Source organism: Phyllobates terribilis, unplaced genomic scaffold, assembly GCF_046119375.1.
Source record: "Phyllobates terribilis strain yellow unplaced genomic scaffold, ASM4611937v1 Scaffold_1__5_contigs__length_1240528914, whole genome shotgun sequence".
Classification (NCBI taxonomy): Eukaryota; Metazoa; Chordata; class Amphibia; order Anura; family Dendrobatidae; genus Phyllobates; species Phyllobates terribilis.
In genome coordinates this window covers 62,837,176-62,858,179 of record NW_027362761.1, presented here as the reverse complement: position 1 = coordinate 62,858,179, position 21,004 = coordinate 62,837,176, and the positions used below count along the sequence as shown (strand labels likewise).

Here is a 21,004-nt window from a genome sequence, read left to right as displayed (position 1 = left end):
TTTTAATATAGCTGTCATCAGCCAAGTGTGGAGAGTGCTCATATCCTAAGCAGCCTCCACATGCGGTCACCTCAGTGCAGGATGCATAGTTATGTCCATATGAGCGAAGAGGTCCTTAATAGAATCTCCCAGCTATCATGACATGTCTATTTTAGCAAATACATTGTTCAAAAAAATTAAGGAAACACTTTATCAGTATCGCAACATAGTTAGGAAGCATGAACAATAGTGAATCAATTTCAACCTGCTGCAAATAAAAGTAACAGGTAAACTGGAGAGGCAACATAAAGGAAATGGTTTTGCAGGTGGTGGCCAAATACAATTACACTCTCCCTAGCCATCTGAATGGATTATTCTCTAGTTTTATTTTTTACTAGTGTCTTTGTCACTACTAGCAGCCCATTCATGTTGCACAGGCAGTCCAGCTCCTTTAGGATGGCACATCCATACAGTACAGACCAATATATGTACAGTACAGACCAAAAGTTTGGACACACCTTCTCATTTAAAGATTTTTCTGTATTTTCATGACTATGAAAATTGTACATTCACACTCAAGGCATCAAAACTATGAATTAACACATGTGGAATTATATACTTAACAAAAAAGTGTGAAACAACTGAAAATATGTCTTATATTCTAGGTTCTTCAAAGTAGCCACCTTTTGCTTTGATGACTGCTTTGCACACTCTTGGCATTCTCTTGATGAGCTTCAAGAGGTAGTCACCGGAAATGGTTTTCACATCACAGGTGTTCCCTGTCAGGTTTAATAAGTGGGATTTCTTGCCTTATAAATGGGGTTGGGACCATCAGTTGTGTTGTGCAGAAGTCTGGTGGATACACAGCTGATAGTCCTACTGAATAGACTGTTAGAATTTGTATTATGGCAAGAAAAAAGCAGCTAAGTAAAGAAAAACAAGTGGCCATCATTACTTTAAGAAATGAAGGTCAATCAGTGCGAAAAATTGGGAAAACTTTGAAAGTGTCCCCAAGTGCAGTTGCAAAAACCATCAAGCGCTACAAAGAGACTGGCTCACATGAGGACCACCCCAGGAAAGGAAGACCAAGAGTCACCTCTGCTTCTGAGGATAAGTTTATCCGAGTCACCAGCCTCAGAAATCGCAGGTAAACAGCAGCTCAGATTAGAGACCAGGTCAATGCCACACAGAATTCTAGCAGCAGACACATCTCTTCAACAACTGTTAGGCTATGTGCCCACGATGCAGAAATGCTCAGGATTTTTTCCTGAGCGTTTATGCATCTCCCTGGCAGAAAAAACCGCATGCGGATTGTACATGCGTTTTCCTGCCAGGGACATGCGGAAGTGAAGCGTTCTTTACTTGAATTTCCGCATGCGGCTCGCAAGCGCTTTCCAAGCGATTTTAGCATCACTTGGAAAGTGCTTGACAACTTGGTCACACTATATAAATCCATGCAACCGGAATGGATTTATATAGTGTGACCGAGAGAATGTCAAAAAATAAAAAAATAAATATATACTTACCCTCTGATGGCAAGTGCTGTCTTGCTTCACCGTCCCGGCTGCCAGCAGCGGTAGAGTGAAGGACCTGCCGACGTCAGCGTCGCGTGACCCGTCACATGACTCTGACGTCAGCGCAGGTCCTTCATTCCATCGCGAAGTGCCGGGAAGCAAGGAGGAGCACAGCGCGGGCCGCCAGAAGGTAAGTATATATTTATTTTTTATTTTATTCTTTTTTTACAGCTTTTTTAATGGTACCTGGGTGTGGATGAGACGCTCCTCTCCTCTACACCCGGGTACCATTCGCACATTAGAACGCGCCAATTACGCAAGTGCAGATGCAGTCTTGCGGAATTGTCGCGTTCTAATGCAAGTCAATGGCGGCGAAAACGCAGCACTTCCGCAAAATAATTGGTAGTGCTGCGTTTTTTTCCGCAATGATAATCCGCAGCGGAAATTTCCGCAGCATGTGCACAGCACATGCGGATTATCATTGGGGGACATGGCAGGCCTTCTACCATGCGTTTTTTAAGCGTTTCTGTAGCGTTTTTGCCGCTGCGGAAACGCTTAAAAAACGCATCGTGGGCACACAGCCTTAAGAGGAGACTTTGTGCAGCAGGCCTTCTTGGTAAAATAGCTGCTAGGAAACCACTGCTAAGGACAGGCAACAAGCAGAAGAGACTTGTTTGGGCTAAAGAACACAAGGAATGGACATTAGACCAGTGGAAATCTGTGCTTTGGGCTGATGAGTCTAAATTTGAGATCTTAGTTTCCAACCACCGTGTCGTTGTGCGACGCAGAAAAGGTGAACGGATGGACTCTACATGCCTGGTTCCCACCGTGAAGCATGGAGGAGGAGGTATGATGGTGTGGGGTTGCTTTGCTGGTGACACTGTTGGGGATTTATTCAAAATTGAAGGCATACTGAACCAGCATGGCTACCACAGCATCATGCAGCGGCATGCTATTCCATCCGGCTTGCGTTTAGTTGGACCATCATTTATTTTTCAACAGGACAATGACCCCAAACACACCTCCAGGCTGTGTAAGGGCTATTTGGCCAAGAGGGAGAGTGATGGGGTGCTACGCCAGATGACCTGGCCTCCACAGTCACCAGACCTGAAGCCAATGGAGATGGTGTGGGGTGAGCTGGACCGCAGAGTGAAGGCAAAAGGGCCAACAAGTGCTAAGCATCTCTGGGAACTCCTTCAAGATTGTTGGAAGACCATTTCCGGTGACTACCTCTTGAAGCTCATCAAGAAAATGCCAAGAGTGTGCAAAGCAGTCATCAAAGCAAAAGGTGGCTACTTTGAAGAACCTAGAATATAAGACATTTTCAGTTGTTTCACACTTTTTTGTTAAGTATATAATTCCACATGTGTTAATTCATAGTTTTGATGCCTTCAGTGTGAATGTACAATTTTCATAGTCATGAAAATACAGAAAAATCTTTAAATGAGAAGGTGTGTCCAAACTTTTGGTCTGTACTGTATGTGCCGTTGCAAGAAGGTTTGCCGTGTATTACAGCATAGTCTCAATAGCATGAAGCAGCTACCAGGACATGGACCATTATACAATGAGAGCGAGACAGGACTGTAGAAAGGAATCAACCTAGCAGTAGGACCAATATATGAGGAATTGTGTGAAGAGGAACGAGAGAAGCACTGCCAAAGTCCAACAAAATGACATCCAGTGGGCATGTTTCTGACTGTTTCTTGAGGGTGGAATGAGCGTCTGATGTCCTGTAGTGGTATTTGTGCTCAAGGCCAAGTATGGCGCAGCATTCACACTTGCCAGAAAACACCAGAATTGACAGGTCCTCTACAGATAAGTTTGCACTCAGTACGCATGACAGAAATTAAAGAGAGTGGAGCGGCAGTGGAAAATGGTATGCTGCCTGCATCAAGCTCCAGAATGACCAGTTTGGTGGTGGGCCAGTGATGGCCTGCGGAGGCATATTCTTGCATGGTTGCACAAATCTGTTTGTGATAACCCTCTATAAAGTGATGATGTTGGTTTCCTTTGTTTGTTGTTTGTTCTCAACAAATAACACACTTTATAAAAGTAAAAATTTTAACTTGAATCATTCATTCTTCGAGATTCCATATGTAATTGAAGTGTTCCCTTAATTTTACGCAATGAAGCATATGGTCTTGTAACTCTACTTTTGAGTTGTTCTGCTTTTATGCAAAGCCAAATAAATGAATACATTGAAAACTGGGTGTCACAAGTTGAGTGTCGCACCACCCGAACAGTCTAATATTGTCCAATGAGTGAGGATAAGGTCCATGTTTTATTTGGAAAAGGACCCACAATTCTCCAGAATTGAGTTCCAGTCGTAATGTGATGAATAGTTCTGATTCAAGCGCAATTGATATCTTAGTTGGCAGCCATTAAGATGAGCTAAAGAGGATAGTTAGCAAGCATTGGTCTAATCTTATTCTAAGTAATGCCTTTAGGGCTATTGCAGGAGACAATTCTAGCCTTATGGCTAAAAGAGCTTCCAACCTAAAAAAGCAACGTGACAGAAATGAATTTATACCAACCATCCTCTCAAACAATATTGTATGACAAAATGAATTCAGGGTGTGTTCAGATGTGATCATGACAGAAGGGGAACCTGTCAGCACGTTTTTACATGTGGAAGTAGTGGTGTGACTTGTCTCTCCAATGAAAATCATACCGTTATTGTAGATATTCAATGTGCCAGTCATCAAAAATCTAGCTTAGAAGCCATATGCAAATCATGTTGGAAGTGACCCGGGGGCGTGTCCATTTACGTGCCCCCAAGTCCACTTCCTGCCTAATAGGTTTGATTCTTCAGATACTGGAGGGTATTACCACAGCATACATGCACTGCCCATTCTTCACTTAACCAGTTACTTATGGTGTTACGAGGGATTTCAAAGTCTAGAATTGTCACTGGATCTAACAATAAAAGACCAAAGTTCTTAACGGTTTTCCAGTTATTAACACCTTCACGACAGATACAATTTTTGTTTTTGCTTTTTATTTTTTTCTTCACCTTCTTTCTTTCCAGAGCCATATTTTTTTTATTTTTTTGTCCACAGACATATGGGGGCTTGTTTTTTGTAGGACGAGTTGTACTTTTGAAAGACACCATTCATTTTAGCACATAAGGTACTGGAAAACGGGAAAAAAATTACAAATGGGAAGAAATTGTGAAAAAAACCCTGCAATTCTGAGATTGTTTTTAAAGACCGTGTTTTACAGTGTACATTTTTTGGTACAAGTAACCTTTCAGTATGATTCTGCTCATCAGTAAACAGAATCACAATACACAGCGATACCAAACATGTCTAGTATTTTTTTTTTATTATTTTTGCAGTGAAAATAAATCAGAAGTTTGCAAGAAAACATTTTTTAGGGTTTCCCAGACCCGTAATGTTTTTATTTTTTGGAGGATGGAGCTGATTAACGGTTTACTTTTTGCAGGATGAGACGATGTTTTTTATACCATTTTGGGATAGAGGTGATGTTTTGATCGCTTGTTACAGGCAGCAACCAAAAAAACGTGGCATTCTTATTTTTTTTCCGTTTACGGTGTTTACTGATCAGGTCTTTATATTTTGATAGATGGGACTTTTCTGATCATGGCGATACTACATATGTGCATTTTTGTTCTTTTTTAATAACTATATTTAATGGGGCAAAAGTGGGGTGATTTGAACTTTCTTTCCATTATTTTATTTTTTATTTTTCATAGTACTTGTTAGTCCCCTTAGGGGACTTGAAGCTGTGATTGTCTGATTGCTTGTGCTATATACAGCGATGCCACAGCATCGCTGCATATGGTAAAAATGACGGTCTCATTTGAAGGAGCTCTGTAATGACAAGCACAGGGGTCTTCAGCAAACCCCAAGCTGTCATAGCAACCATTGGCGACTCACGATCACAGCCGCCATCAGGGCATTATTGCCCTTACTGTTGCATGGGGCCCGGTGAACAGCAGTAAAGAGAAGGGGCCCGGTCTGGGGCTCCCTTGCTCTTGTGCTTCTGCTTACCAGAGCCCGGGGTATCGTGTGCCACCGCCACTGTGTGCCTGGCACTGCGTACCGCCGCCACTGTGTGCCTGTGTGCCGCTGTCTCCTCCGCGCAGGGAGCCGTGCAGCTCCAAGGGAGTCCCTCCTCCCCTTCAGTGACGCGCTGGAGATGGCCGTACGCGATGATGTCATCGCGTACTAGCCGGCATCCAGTGCAAGGATGATGCCAGGTCAGAAGTGGAGCTACAGGGATAGTATAAGAGGTAAGTATGAAAACTTTATATTTTTATAGAATTAAATGGTCTTGGGGGACAGTACATAATGAACTGGGAGTAGGGGGGAGCTAATGATGAACTGGGAGTGGGAGCTAATGATGAACTGGGAGTGGGGGAGGGAAGCTAATGATGAACTGGGAGTGGGGGGTGGGGAGAGCACATGAGGAACTGGGAGTGAGAGGGAGCTAATGATGAACTCAGAGTGGGGGTGGGGAGAACTTATGCTGAACGGGGAGTGGGGGGTGGGGAGAGCACATGATGAACTGGGAGTGGGAGCTAATGATGAACAGGGAGTGGGGGGGTAGCTAATGAAGAACTGGGAGTGGTGGGTGGGGAGAGCACGAGGAACTGGGAATGGGGGTTGAGGAGAACACATGATGAACTGGGAGTGGGGAGAGCACATGATGAACTAGGAGTAGGGGGTAGGGAGAGCACATGATGAATTGGAAGTGGGGAGAACAAATGATGAATAGGGGGTGGGGAGAGCAAATGACGAATTGGGAGTGGGGATGGGGAGAGCAAATGACGAATTGGGAGTGGGGGTTGGGAGAGCTAATGATAAATTGGGAGTGGGGGTAGGGAGAGCTAATGACGAATTGGGAGTGGGGGTAGGGAGAGCTAATGATGAATTGGATACAACAGATAACTGTGTTATTTTATGCAGATACGAGTTCTGGCTGGAAGATGTGATGGCAGTCTGTGCTGGATGAAGGACTTCACCTAGAGACGTCACTGGTGAGCCAGTGTGTTATCTGTTCACTGACACTATACACTATATACAGAGCTCCGGTGTATAATATCACTGATGATCCTTGTATTATCTGTACAATGACACTATATACAGAGCCCCTGTATATGTCGTCACTGGTGATCACTGTATTACCTGTACACTTACACTATACACTGTATACTATGTACAGAGCCCCTGTGAATAATGGCACTTGTGGTAATTTAAGTATTGTGTTTTGTTTTTTTTATTAACGATGAGTATTGTAGTATTCAGTCACTATATGGTGGCAATATGAGGTCTGGTCACGATGTGGAGGTATTTGTTTCTTTTATATGGTATTATTCAGTCACTATGGTGGTAATTAGTGTGTAGTTCTGTTAACCCTTTCGCCGAGTATGCTGGGGCGAGCACAGAGTAGTTACAGCTGCTCGGTGTTTTGTTTAAATCACTCCCGTGTGCATGATTTGCGACTGTTTGACAGCTTTATTACATGTGAGGAATGCAATAGAAACAATCATTCCTCACATGTAATAAAGCTGTCAAACTGTCGCAAATCATGCATGCGGGAGTGATTTAAACAAAACACCGAGCCGCTGTAACTACTCGGTGCTCGCCCCAGCATACTCGGCGAAAGGGTTAACAGAACATACTCGCTCAACACGAATGGTAATATGTGGTCTAGTCTTTATTCTTTGCATGTGGTATTATTCGGTCACTATGTGGTGGTAATATGTGGTCCGGCCATGGTGTGATGGTATTTGTCCCTTGTATGTGATATTATTGGTCATTTTAAAAAACGTATGTGACACATTCCCTTACAGAAAAATAAATAAAAATATACCTAAAAAGAGTACTGGATATTTTAAGAAATGTTTAATGGGTTAGAGTAGAGTAGGGCCCGGCCAGAAGAGTTTCCTTGTTGTGATGGCAGCTTAAAAAAAATCTTTTAGCCAAAACAAAAGCTGCTGGCTATGTATGTGATATGGTGTTCAATGAGAACTGTTAATGTGTGATTGGTGAGGACATGGTGCAGAAGTGGAGTTTTCCAAGAGTGGGTGGTGAGACTGTGGAAGGTTCAAAGGGTGGGGGCGGAGATGGGGTGGAGCCTGGGCAGTGTCTCAAGGGGGCCAGCATGGGGCCCTGAACTTTCTAGTTGCAGCCCTGCGTGATCATATCACAAACACACTGATGCGCACATGGAATAACGCGCCCCTTTGCCAGAACGTGTGAAATGATGCTGTCAGAATTTGACAGCAGCATTTAACAGGTTAACAATTGCAGCCATGAGCAGCTGGGTATGGGGTGGGCTCACCCCGCTCTATACACTCTCTTCTAACTTGCACCGTACATGTATGGAGAATGTAGTGAAGGAGTTAAAAAAATGTAAATGCAGATATAGTAGTGTTCAAAATAGCAGTGTGTTCAAAAACATGAGTTAAGCACAAAATCTTTATACTAGTTTTTATTTCCAGGCATTGGGAACATTGCACACGGTTTTCTAATTCAAAACATGAAATGTATATAGTTTTTAACTAGTTTACAGAAAATAACAAAAAATGAACAGTGTCTGCATTTGTCTTTACAAACTCACAATATGTATTCTCTTTTTTTGAGGATTTAGCATTCCTGTCAATCACTAACCTAATGTTTAGTTGTATACCCACAGTTTTTTAGAACTGCTTTACATCTATGTTGCATAGAGTCAACCAACTTCTGGCACCTGTCAACTGTTATTCCAGCCCAGGATGCTTTGACTACATCCCACAATTTTTTGACATTTGTTGGCTTTGCCTCAGAAACGGCATTTTTGATGTCACCCCACAAGTGTTCTATCGGATTAAGGTCCGGGAATTGGGTTGGCCACTACATAAACTCAATTTTGTTGGACTGGAACCAAGATGTTGCTCGTTTACTGGTTTGTTTAGGGTCGTTGTCTTGTTGAAACACCCATTTCAAGGGCATATCCTCTTCAGCTTAAGGCAACATGACCTCTAACTATTTTAATATATGCAAACTGGTCCATGATTCCTGGTATGCGGTAAATAGGTCTGGCACTATAGCAAGAGAAACATGTCCATGTCATTTTATTGATACCATTCTAGGGTAGATACAATGTTTTGATTGCCCGTTATTGCATTTTATTGCAATGTTGTGGCGACCAAAAAAACGTAATTCTTGCGTTTTGATTTTTTTCTTATTATGCCATTTACCAATTGGATTAATTTACTTTATACTTGGATAGATAGGACATTTCTGAACGCTGCGGTACCAATCGTGTATTTGATGTTTTTTTTTTTAATTATTTTATTCTGAATGGGGCAAAAGGGGGATGTTTTGAACTTTATTTTTTTTTTACTTTTTACTAGCTTCAATAGTCCCCTATTTCATTTCCTATGAAGGAAATCTGCAATGACAAGCACGGGGGTCTTCTTCAGGGGCACCAATAAGTGGGCTTTATGACGCACTTCAGTTAAATACTGCTGTTAGTGATTGACCGCAGCATTTAACAAGTTAACAGCCGAGGGTGGATCGCGATTTCACCAGTGGCTGTTAGAGGCACATAACAGCTGATCAGATCAGCTGTGCCAGAGCCCGCATCAAAGGGAAGGACACGACCTTTGATGTATCTATACGTCAAAGGTCGTGAAGGGGTTAATATCGAGATCATTAGAGAAAATGCTCAGCATCATTGGACAAAGTCAAACCCAAGTAAAATGTAGCGCTACATAAAATGCCCATGGTTTTAAAATAGTTTATGCTAGAATTGACAAACTGTGCCACAAATTGACGTAAATCAAGAGGTGCACCAAATTTCAAAAAGGTTTCGTTAATTTTTATGTTTTACTCAGTAAAGACAAACTTCATTAAATAGAAGTCTGAAAATGATTTTTTATTCCCATCAGACATTTCATTGTCTGAATTTCAGACAGTTCCTAATGTGACAGTGTCTGTAAAGCTGGTGCAAACCGCACTGAAGAATAGTATTTCTGAGGAGAATAGATAGAGGATAAAACACATGCAAAAGAAAGGACATTTAGAGGAAACAATAACAGTTCAAATAATCAGAAGACATAAAGACCTGGCAGATGATCTACCACCTTGCTTCAGGTCTTAAAGGGGTTGGTTCATCAGAGTCAACTACTTTCGGAATGGGACTCTTGTTGACTGCCACAAGTCCTGCTCAAGCCTGGTGAAGCAAACAATTAATTTTGCCAGGGAAAGTCACAGGCAGCCAGGCATTTTTCCTGCTGCTGGAAATATAGAATTACATGGTGGCTGTTCCCACAAATGGCTGCCCATGTAATAATAGAATGGATGGCTCAGGTCTGCCAATTTCGAAGGTAAAAAAAAAAATAAAAAATAGAGAAAGCAGACCAGAACAAAAAAAAAATTAGGAGGGTGAAAGAAAGGTCCTCAAGAAGAAACATAGGAGACAGGTACAAGATGTTCAATGTAAAAGAAACAGACAAGACACTCAGGCAGAACTAACAACCTTTTCTTGCAGAGAAAAAAAAATAAACACAAGGCTTTGGAGCCATTAATTTCCAGCCTCCATATTGTAAAATTGAAAGAAGGAAGAAAAGTATATAACAAAGTCTGTAAGGCTTCACTATATAATTTTTTTTCCCAGATTGGCTTTCTTATTGGATTGAATTTGCACTCAATGAAGTTACAAGCAATATTCACTGGCCACAGTACTTCAGCTGTTCCTACAAATAATAATAATAATATCTAAAGAGGTCAAATAAAAGTCTTTCACATCTTTCCTATATATTAATAATCACCTTGCACTGCTTTTCATGAGCTGAAATGACTTTTCTGATTGGTACAACTCTCCTCCCCAACTATAACATTTACGCTTTCATTTTTCGCAACATTTTAATCATAGTTTGCATCATCATGAATGGCCTATTTTACCTACCTACATAGGGAAAATGTTAGTTTCAGCAGCAATTAAAAAGTAGCTGTATGTGGAAAATTTTCACAAATTAAACTGTAGACACGTAGAAACCTTCCATCTTCCTGGACTCAATACATTTTGTTAGTTGTGCATATTATTATTGCACATACTCTGTACCTTTCAATTAAACTTCAGTATAAGAAGATCTAAGGATCCATTACATAACAAAAAAATATAAAAAATAGAGATTTGGGTTTTATTAATATATATCTGTTAATGTGTTAATATAAATAACATTAATTCTTTAATTCCTTTTTTTCTTATTAAATTTGATACATCTAAAAGATTTATATATCAAAAACATTGTGAGATTAGTGTGTACTGATCTGGATGGATTGTGATTTAGATTTTATTTTCATCTTGACAGTTAGACCCAGCAATATTGCAACAAAATTATAGTTGAATTATATGAATATGATTAAATAGTTACCGTATACCCCAATATGAATGTAATAATTGTACCACCTTAATTTGTAGAACAACGTAATGGAAATAAGACTTGTTCTCAGAAGACCCTAAATCTGATCAAGCAGCTAGGGCTTTATTCAATCCCGTTGCTTAGGGAAAAAAAAGATTGCATTTTATTTTTTAGAAAATAACTACCTTCCAGCTAGGTTTATCCAAATAAGTAAGCACATACACATTCCTTCTCCACATGAGAGAATGCTGCATCTCCAGAAGAATTCATAGCCACCTCTGGAATAAGGGGCTCGGGGTAGCAGGTATATTACTAAAAGGGTCTGTCACCAAGTCACGTTTTTGTGTTTTCTCATTTTTTTCTGTGTTTATTTGCAGTGAAAAATGCATTTTATTGTCCCAACAAAGTGAATGAGATTTCTGAAAGCTCATGCACATGTTGCTTATTTTTCCTTGCTGATTTGAAGCAGTTTCACACCTGCAGCATGTCAATTCTTTCAGCAATTTTTGCAGTGTTTTTCACCTATTATAATGAATGGGGAAAAAAATGCAACACATAAAAAACACACTCAAACCACGTGTATTTTATGCAGGGTTTCTCCTGATACACATTTTTGATGCATAAATGTCTGTAGCAAATACTTAACATTTATCCATACCCTAAATCAAAGGCACCTGATTCATTTTACCATTAGGAACTGTTTATCATGGAAGAGCTGGACTGAATAGCTTGCTATAAACCCAAATTACATTTTATAATTACATTTAAATAACTTATCAAGTAACTTTGAGATATAAAATATCATATGCTGAAAGTCAATGAAATAAAACACTAAATAAAACAATAAGACACTAAGACATCAGTCCACAGTTGTAAAAAACTAAAATAAAAACAACAATAACAACTTTGATTGCTTTAGGTCCATTCCCTATTAAGTAACCTTTTAGAAATCAAAGGATCACTAAGAAATGACACAAAATTGGTGTAAATACTTAGCATTTATATCTCCTCATTCACAATGTAACTTTACATCTTTCACAGAATTTAAAGTTTTTTTTTCTCCTGATACACAGAATAAAGAACCCCCAAAGAAGTATTAATGTATTCAGTATGAACCTATAGGAATCAATAAGAACTAGAGGAAAAATACCAAATATGCCTGAGCAAAGGTTATTTAGGAAAACTGGCAGCAGCCTCAAAAATAGCCCTTTTGTGTCTTACATATACGTTTATCACTAAACGCAAAAAAGATATGTATCTCAATCGAAAAAAGTTAAATCCTAAAATTACAATATCCTACATCGCTTTCCCTACTACTATTTTCAATAAAACATTATATGCACCAAAATATAAAATATATAATGAAAACACTAGTAGGATTTTACGTAAATATAAAGCATCACAATGCAGTTGTATATACATAAAGGTTGATTTATAGTTGTACATCTCATGAAATTATTGGGAACAGAACGGCCTATAGAAAAGTGGTAACAATGAATAGGTAAATCAGGATACAATGCCAAACAGCTCACCACTATAAGCTGCTGTGTACATAATAACAAAAAGATACAAAAAGACGCAGAATGTAAGTGCAGCTGCGGCAGCAATGAAATCAATACTTCTATACAAGAATATGCACACCATACTGATACTTCTCCAGGTAGCAAATTTTAATGGGTTTGATTACCATCATCAGAGCATATACATGAATGTCATTTTTTCCTAAAAAAAAAAAATAATAATTATATATATATATATATAAAATGATTTTATATTAAGTCGCATCGATCATTAGAAAACTTGGGACTGTTTATTGTGATATTGCTGATTCTTGGATGTTCAGTGACGTCTTTCCAAATTTTCTGATTTATTCGGCAATATGCAAGACTAAGTTGGCTGCCAGTAGTTTCCAAATACAGGCTTGTGACATGATATTCACTTGAAAAAAACTATTACATATAGACAGTTGGTTACGTTGTAAGAAGCCTAAATAGCTAAAATAAAATAATAAGCTAACACCGAGAGAGCTCTATTTTGTGCTTATGTGCCGTTAGTTGTCAGAATGAAACCCAACTAATGATGTATTAGCCAAGTAGGGCAGGGTAGACATCTTTAGCAAAAGTAAAGAGGAGCCCAGGCCTAATCCATCCATTGTTCATGAAATCACTCCAGGCTGGCAGCGGGCAGCAGTGTGCTCTCTGCTGGCGAGTCAGAGCCAGGGCAACCTTACATAGGAAACAAAGACAATGAAGAAACATTCTGCCTATTCCGAGCACTGGCCTTCTGGGTGACTGTTCATCAGAAAAGTAATAAGTGACAAATTCTGCTACACCTGTCACATTCAACTGAGTAAAGTGTATGGAATAAGAAGTCACCCCATACACAAGGCAAAAATAAAGGGGAGGGAAGTGGTGGCAGTGTCAACATGCGCTAAGAACTAAGTGATTTAACTGACAAAGGATAACGGTGATTCTTTCTACGTCTCTTGTTGACTTTTCCATGGACAATGTCTCAATAAATATCCCCAGATTACCAAGTAAATAAAATCCCCTTCTATTCTGACCAGAGGGATTTACTGAACCTGGACGCCGATTAAGTCAACGTTAAGCGTGTTCATCCACGCAAACTGACAAATTAGCATTTCCAGCGTTAAGTCCGTATTTTGTCATACAATATTTAATTTTCCTGACTGCTATATACACCTCCTGGGTTAGAGATGGTAAAACCTTACACGACAAAGCATTATTATTCTGCAAATCACAGGGCTTCTAGATTTGTAATTGATTAGTAAAACACAATATTCCAAGTAATGTTACATGAATAAGAAATATAAATAGTAATGAAATACCTACATATTTATTTGTAACACATACATGAGTTGGTTGAAAATTCGCTACTATACCCTTTTATCTACTGATACATATCCTGAGACAATTAGCTTAAATTGTAAAAATTTCATACAATTTCAGGGTGTTTATCATTTTTATAAAAAAAAGTTAACTGTAAAATACAATCTTTATGTAAAGACTAAATCTATATACAATGATAAGTACAGGAATAGCAATATAATAGCAGAAATAGCAAAAAGCAGTCACTACCCAACAAGAAATACAGTTCAGGAACTGAACTTCTGCACAATACATGTTATCAAAAAACATACTAAGGGGTTAAAAGGCTTCCAATGAAACTTGGGCTATCATATGTGTGTCCGAGATAGGCATTTTGAGCCCCATAGGGGACAAGGAAAGGCTATGTACTGACCTCCAGACATGCACACCCATCTGTATGTACATATATATTTGTAACAACAAGTACTGGTATAGTTTCTTAGAATACAATATAGTATAGTTAAAAATATAGGGAATCTGAGCATTTTTACCATACAAATAAATCCTACTAATGGATGGGGTCTTATTATTAGGACTAAGATGGTTCATTAATCAGAACAAAAATGTACACTCTGCAAACAAATCAGCAGTGTCATATCTCATTGATCATTGCCACATTAAGAACAGATCATGTAGTTCAAAATCCTACTGAATCAATATGTGACAAGTGGGTGACCGCAACTTTGCCATTAACATCTTGTAGGCAACAAGCAGGTTTACTCCACTGCAAAATGTAGAAATACCGCTACAAAGCAGCAGATGGTGCTCTTCCCCTTAGCAAATCTTAACGCGTTACTGTCAGCGTGCCTATTACAAAATGTTACTATATAAAGGCAGTGTCTTTATTGCAGCAAATGAGACTGGTGCGTGCAGCATTAACTTATTTACAGCTTAACTGTGAGTAAATTTACCTAATCTCTCATTAGGAAAATCGAAATATCTAGCTGTAAAGTATAATGGCAGAATATGCTATAGCTGTATTTTACCCTGTGAAAAAAAAATCACATTTTACATAGACCCGGGCAAAAAATCTACATTAAAATCTAAAATAGTTTCAAGTGGTTTTAAAAGTTCACATTTTCCCCAACAGAGAGAATCTCATTTAAGTTTAAAAAAAAATAATAATAATAATTATATATATGTATTTATTATGTATGTATGTATATATAATTAGTGTACATATATATTAGAATATATATGTATATAATTATATATGTATATATATATATATAATTAGTGTATATATGTGTATATATACGCTAGTATATATGAATGATGTATCTATGCACATACTTAACAGGGGCACGTTTGGGCTGTCATACACAAAGGCAATGGCTTTTAACAAGCATCATCAATGCATATAGTTTCTGGTAGCCGAAGTTCACTTTATGTTCCAAATGTAGATTGCACAGAAGCAACATGAGCCCAGCTTACTACCTCATCCTTCAGTCCAGAAAGAATCGTTCCGAGGTCTCCGATTAGCTTTCAGCTGGGGCACTTGACTACCTCCTAGTACTGGAAACTTCATGGAAGAGTAAATAGTTTAGTCCTAGGAGAAAATAATCAAGGTGGATCTACTTACAGTTAGGTGGTACTGCCTCCATATTTCTGGGCAAGCCTGGAAGATAAAAAAAAATATTGATCAGTTAGCAGCATGAAACAAGGTGCTTTACAGGCTGTTGGTTTTGGCATAATAAAGCATCTGTTGGTGCCGGTCACAGGCAAGGAAAAGCTTAGCTGAAAGGGCCTGGATTTCAGCTTCAAAAAACCTGGCTGCACTGTTTAATTGAATTTTACACTGCTTTAACACCACCCTGCCCTGAAAGTAAGCCAGGAAAGCCTCCACCTCTTTAAAAGGCTTCGGAATCTTTTACTTAATTCTTGAGCCATCCGTATCTCAGTTGGGGGTGAAATGTTTCAAGTCAATAATATTATATATATATATATATATATATATACACATACATACATACATACACACACACACACACACACACACACACACACACACAGTAAAGACCAAAAGTTTGGACACACCTTCACATTTAAAGATTTTTCTGTATTTTCTTAACTATGAAAATTGTACATTCACACTGAAGACATCAAAACTATGAATTAACACATGTGGAATTATATACTTAACAAAAAAGTGTGAAACAACTGAAAATATGTCTTATATTCTAGGTTCTTCAAAGTAGCCACCTTTTGCTTTGATGACTACTTTGCACACTCTTGGCATTCTCTTGATGAGCTTCAAGAAGTAGTCACCGGAAATGGTCTTCCAACAATCTTGAAGGAGTTCCCAGAGATGCTTAGCACTTGTTGGCCCTTTTGCCTTCACTCTGCGGTCCAGCTCACCCCAAACCATCTCGATTGGGTTCAGGTCTGGTGACTGTGGAGGCCAGGTCATCTGGCATAGCACCCCATCACTCTCCTGCTTGGTCAAATAGCCCTTACACAGCCTGGAGGTGTGTTTGGGGTCATTGTCCTGTTGAAAAATAAATGATGGTCCAACTAAACGCAAACCGGATGGAATAGCATGCCGCTGCAAGATGCTGTGGTAGCCATGCTGGTTCACTATGCCTTCAATTTTGAATAAATCCCCAACAGTGTCATCAGCAAAGCACCCCCACACCATCACACCTCCTCCTCCATGCTTCACGGTGGGAACCAGGCATGTAGAGTCCATCCGTTCACCTTTTCTGCGTCGCACAAAGACACGGTGGTTGGAACCAAAGATCTCAAATTTGGACTCATCAGACCAAAGCACAGATTTCCACTGGTCTAATGTCCATTCCTTGTGTTCTTTAGCCCAAACAAGTCTCTTCTGCTTGTTGCCTGTCCTTAGCAGTGGTTTCCTAGCAGCTATTTTACCATGAAGGCCTGCTGCACAAAGTCTCCTCTTAACAGTTGTTGTAGAGATGTGTCTGCTGCTAGAACTCTGTGTGGCATTGACCTGGTCTCTAATCTGAGCTGCTGTTAACCTGCGATTTCTAAGGCTGGTGACTTATCCTCAGAAGCAGAGGTGACTCTTGGTCTTGCTTTCCTGGGGCGGTCCTCATGTGAGCCAGTTTCTTTGTAGCGCTTGATGGTTTTTGCAACTGCTCTTGGGGACACTTTCAAAGTTTGCCCAATTTTTCACACTGACTGACCTTCATTTCTTAAAGTAATGATGGCCACTCGTTTTTCTTTACTTAGCTGCTTTTTTCTTGCCATAATACAAATTCTAACAGTCTATTCAGTAGGACTATCAGCTGTGTATCCACCAGACTTCTGCACAACACAACTGATGGTCCCAACCCCATTTAGAAGGCAAGAAATCCCACTTATTAAACCTGACAGGGCACACCTGTGAAGTGAAAACCATTTCCGGTGACTACCTCTTGAAGCTCATCAAGAGAATGCCAAGAGTGTGCAAAGCAGTCATCAAAGCAAAAGGTGGCTACTTTGAAGAACCTAGAATATAAGACATATTTTCAGTTGTTTCACACTTTTTTGTTAAGTATATAATTCCACATGTGTTAATTCACAGTTTTGATGCCTTCAGTGTGAATGTACAATTTTCATAGTTAAGAAAATACTGGTTTTTAATATAGCCATTACAATAATAGAACATTTCAAAAGACTATATAAAGCAAGAAAAAATAAATAAAAGGTTAGCAAAAAACTAATCTACACTAAAGTCTCGCTGATGATTTAAATCTGAATATGTCTAAAAAGGCATACAGTGTGAATAAATACACATTTTTTTTTTAATTTTAAAACAAAAATTATGGTTCACAAAAAGTATTTAAGAGGTGTAAGGTTCTTAATAAATTGGCACATTTAATCTGTCGACTGTGCAGCAGAATATTAAACCTACGTCATCCATTTTAGCTATAATTTACGTACATTTTGGGTAGAATATTATGGTAAGTTTGCCACAAGATAGTAGACCACAGCCTCTTTTTGCCAAGACCTGCCTACTTTTTATTGGGGGAGCAAAAGGGCAAAAAGTTGCAAAATACTACATAGAACAAATTTTGCGACAGTTTGCTGCCATAAAGGGAATGATAAATTCCCATCTTAATTGACTGCGATTCTTTAGAAGGATACTGAAAAAGACCAAAAGGAACCCTGTGGTCAATTAGTTCCAGACTAAGAGATATATTATTGTATTCTATAGACTGGAGTAGTTTTATGGGGGCTCTGGCAACATATTAGGGCCTTGATACTTGTCATTTTTAGAAAGTTTTCATTCAGTACCGAAATAATATTGCCATTTAGTGCCAAAATAATACTCTTAATACACACCTAAATAATATCTCCAATAAGTATCCAAATAATACTACAAAATAGTGCCCATATTCACCTGCCATATATATTCCAACTTAATAATATTATTCATTGCTGAAATACTGCCATTCAGTGTCTAAATAATACTATCAAACAGTGTCAAAATAGTAGAGAGGTTAGTAAACTACCTAGTGGTCTATATCAGGGAAACCGTTCATCGTTAAGTCTAGGGTATTAAACCTTCACATGGTAAACTTTAAAGGAAATCTGTCTCCAAGTTTCTGCTACCTAATCTGAGAGCCGCATAATATATAGGGGCAGAGACCCCAATTCCAGTGATGTGTCACTTTCTGGTCTGTTTGCTGTCTGATTTTATAAAAACTTGTTTTATTGCAGCAGATTATCAGTAGTGGACTAGTAAACCTGCTTCCATGTAGTCCAACCCTGCCCACACCACTGATTGGCAGCTTTCTGTTTACACTGTACATAAGCAGAATGCTGCCAAACAGTGGTGTGGGGGCGGGGTTATACAGAGATCAGCATTCAGAGAACTGCTAGATCTGCAGCAGGAAAAACATTTCTAATTAAAACTGCAACAAGCAGCCCAGTAAGTGATACATCGTTGGAATCAGGGTCTCTGCCCCTACATCATGTTGCTCTCTGATGGGGTAGCAAAAACCCGGTGACAGATTCCTTTTAAGACTGGGACCAGATGTAGTGGATTTGCAGTAGTATTCCACGCTACAGAACAAGTATACCACGATATACAAGTGTCAGTCTATGTAGTGCCAAACATCAGAGGTATATATTGGGTAATCCTCTTTGTATACCCTTATGTAAAGCTTAGTCACTATATAATGAAAACATGATCAATTACATATTTTTATTTGATTCTTCACATTTCAGGACATTTGCTTGTTGTCCAGATGCTACAGCTTTAGTGTCTATTAGAGCTCTTATACAGTGCAAAGTCGTATGCCTCATCTCTAACAACTACACTATATTTTGTATTGACAATTCTGTTCAGCAGCCAATAGAAGAATATTAAAGCTGCGGCCAAGACCATGATACTGTACTCTAGGCCTGTATAGAGCTGCTGAATGAGCTGCCCTCATTTACCATTTTCACAGGTTAGACTGAGAGGAATCTTGTCATTTCCACTTTAGCTATGGTTAGTTTTCGATTACTCACAGTGCTTCCGAATAACATGGTTGAAAAATTACAATTATGGACATGAAGTAACCTGGCAAGGTGCCATACTCTCGAAGGACCCCTGTATATGTGAATAAGAGAAAAAGAGGCAGAAAAGCAATGGATCCCAAGCCATTATTTCTTGAATGGGAGACAAACTGCAGTACTCAGCAGCAGTCACTACACAATGTAAGTAGAGGCGGCGTTCCGCTCCATACTTTACTTATATCTAGCCACGGCCAGAGCTAATTACATCTGATAGGTGAGGGCGACAGGTGTCAGACCCTACAAATCTCATATTGATAAGTAATCAATATGTGAAGCCCTGGACAACTCAGATCTGTCACCAGATTTCACATTAATAAATACATATCTGAGACCTGAAAAAGTATTTTGTATTTACATTGAAAATCCAAGTAAGAAAGGCTTGAAGTTTCTTTATGAAAGTTGAACTCAATCTCTGCTCCCCAAATTGAAGGCTCCTCAGGGTCCCTCCTGCTGCAGCAGAGATCTCACACTGTTTAGTGTAAGCTCCTGCTGTCTGTTTGGACTCATGACCTATTTCATTTACATTTTAGAGCTAATCACATAATATGCTCATTTTAATATCAGGACTATACAGCAATCCTGATGGGAATTTTCAAAGTAAATACACCGGCCTGTATAAATAATGTATACAGTTCGTATTCCGCAATCTGGTGAGAGATCCACTTTAAAGCCGGGTTCAGACAAGTGTACGAAAAATTATCTATTTTATGCAGAACCCCTCCAGAAATCTTTCATGCACAGTGTATTGCGAAAGTATTCACCCCTTTGGCATTTTCTGTGGTTTACTACCTCACAACCTGGAATTTCATTGTTTTTTTGAGGGTTTGCATCAGTTCATGTAAAGAACATGCCTACAACTGTGAACATTTGGTTTTCTTTTTATTGTGAAGCAAACAACAAATAGGACATAATAACTGAAAACTTCAGTGTGCATAACTATTCACCCCCCTAATATAAGTACTTTGTAGAGCCTCCTTTTGTGGCAATTACAGCTGCAAGTCCCTTTGGATAAGTCTCTATGAGCTTTCCACATCTTGCCACTGGGATTTTTGCCCATTCCTCAAGGCAAAACTGCTGCAGCTCCTTCAAGTTAGATGGTTTCCTCTGGTGAACAGCAATCGTCAAGTCTAACCACAGATTCTCAATTAGATTAAGGTCTGGGCTTTGACTAGATCACTCCAAAACATTTACACGTTTCCCCTTAAACCACTCAAGTGTTGCTTTAGCAGTATGCTTTCAGTCATTGTCTTGGTGGAAGATGAACCTCCATCCCTGTCTCAAATCACTGACAGACTCAAACAGGTTTTGTGTAAGAATATCCATGTATTTCGCACCATTCATTTTCTCTGTCCCTGCTGCGAAAAACATCCCACAGCATGATGCTACCACCACCATGTTTCACTGTAGGGATGGTGTTCTTAAGGTGATGAGCTGTGTTGGTGTGACGCCAGATATAGCGGTGACTAAAAAGTTCCATTTGGTCTCATCTGACCACAGAACCTTCCTCTCCTCCATACATTTGGGGAGTCTCCCACATGTCTTTTGACAAAATCAAAACTAGCCTTACAATTTGTGCAAGTAAAGGCTTTTTCTTCTGCCCACTCTTCCATAAAGGCTTATTGTGCTCGTATGGACAGATACTCCAGTCTCTGCTTGGGAACTCGGCAGTTCCTTCAGGGTTACCTTTGGTCTCTGTGCTGCCTCTCTGATTAATGCCATCCTTGCCAGGGTTG

At 39.3% G+C, this 21,004-nt stretch overlaps 1 protein-coding gene across 1 annotated transcript in view; it reads right to left on the bottom strand.

Moving 5' to 3' along the window:
* The window catches only part of ZCCHC7 (zinc finger CCHC-type containing 7), a 275,216-nt gene that overhangs the window by 68,158 nt on the left and 186,054 nt on the right, over positions 1-21,004 (bottom strand). The window contains exon 6 of the mRNA XM_073662523.1: positions 15,340-15,375. Coding sequence (XP_073518624.1) covers positions 15,340-15,375 — 36 coding nt within the window. The remainder of the gene's footprint in view (positions 1-15,339; positions 15,376-21,004) is intronic.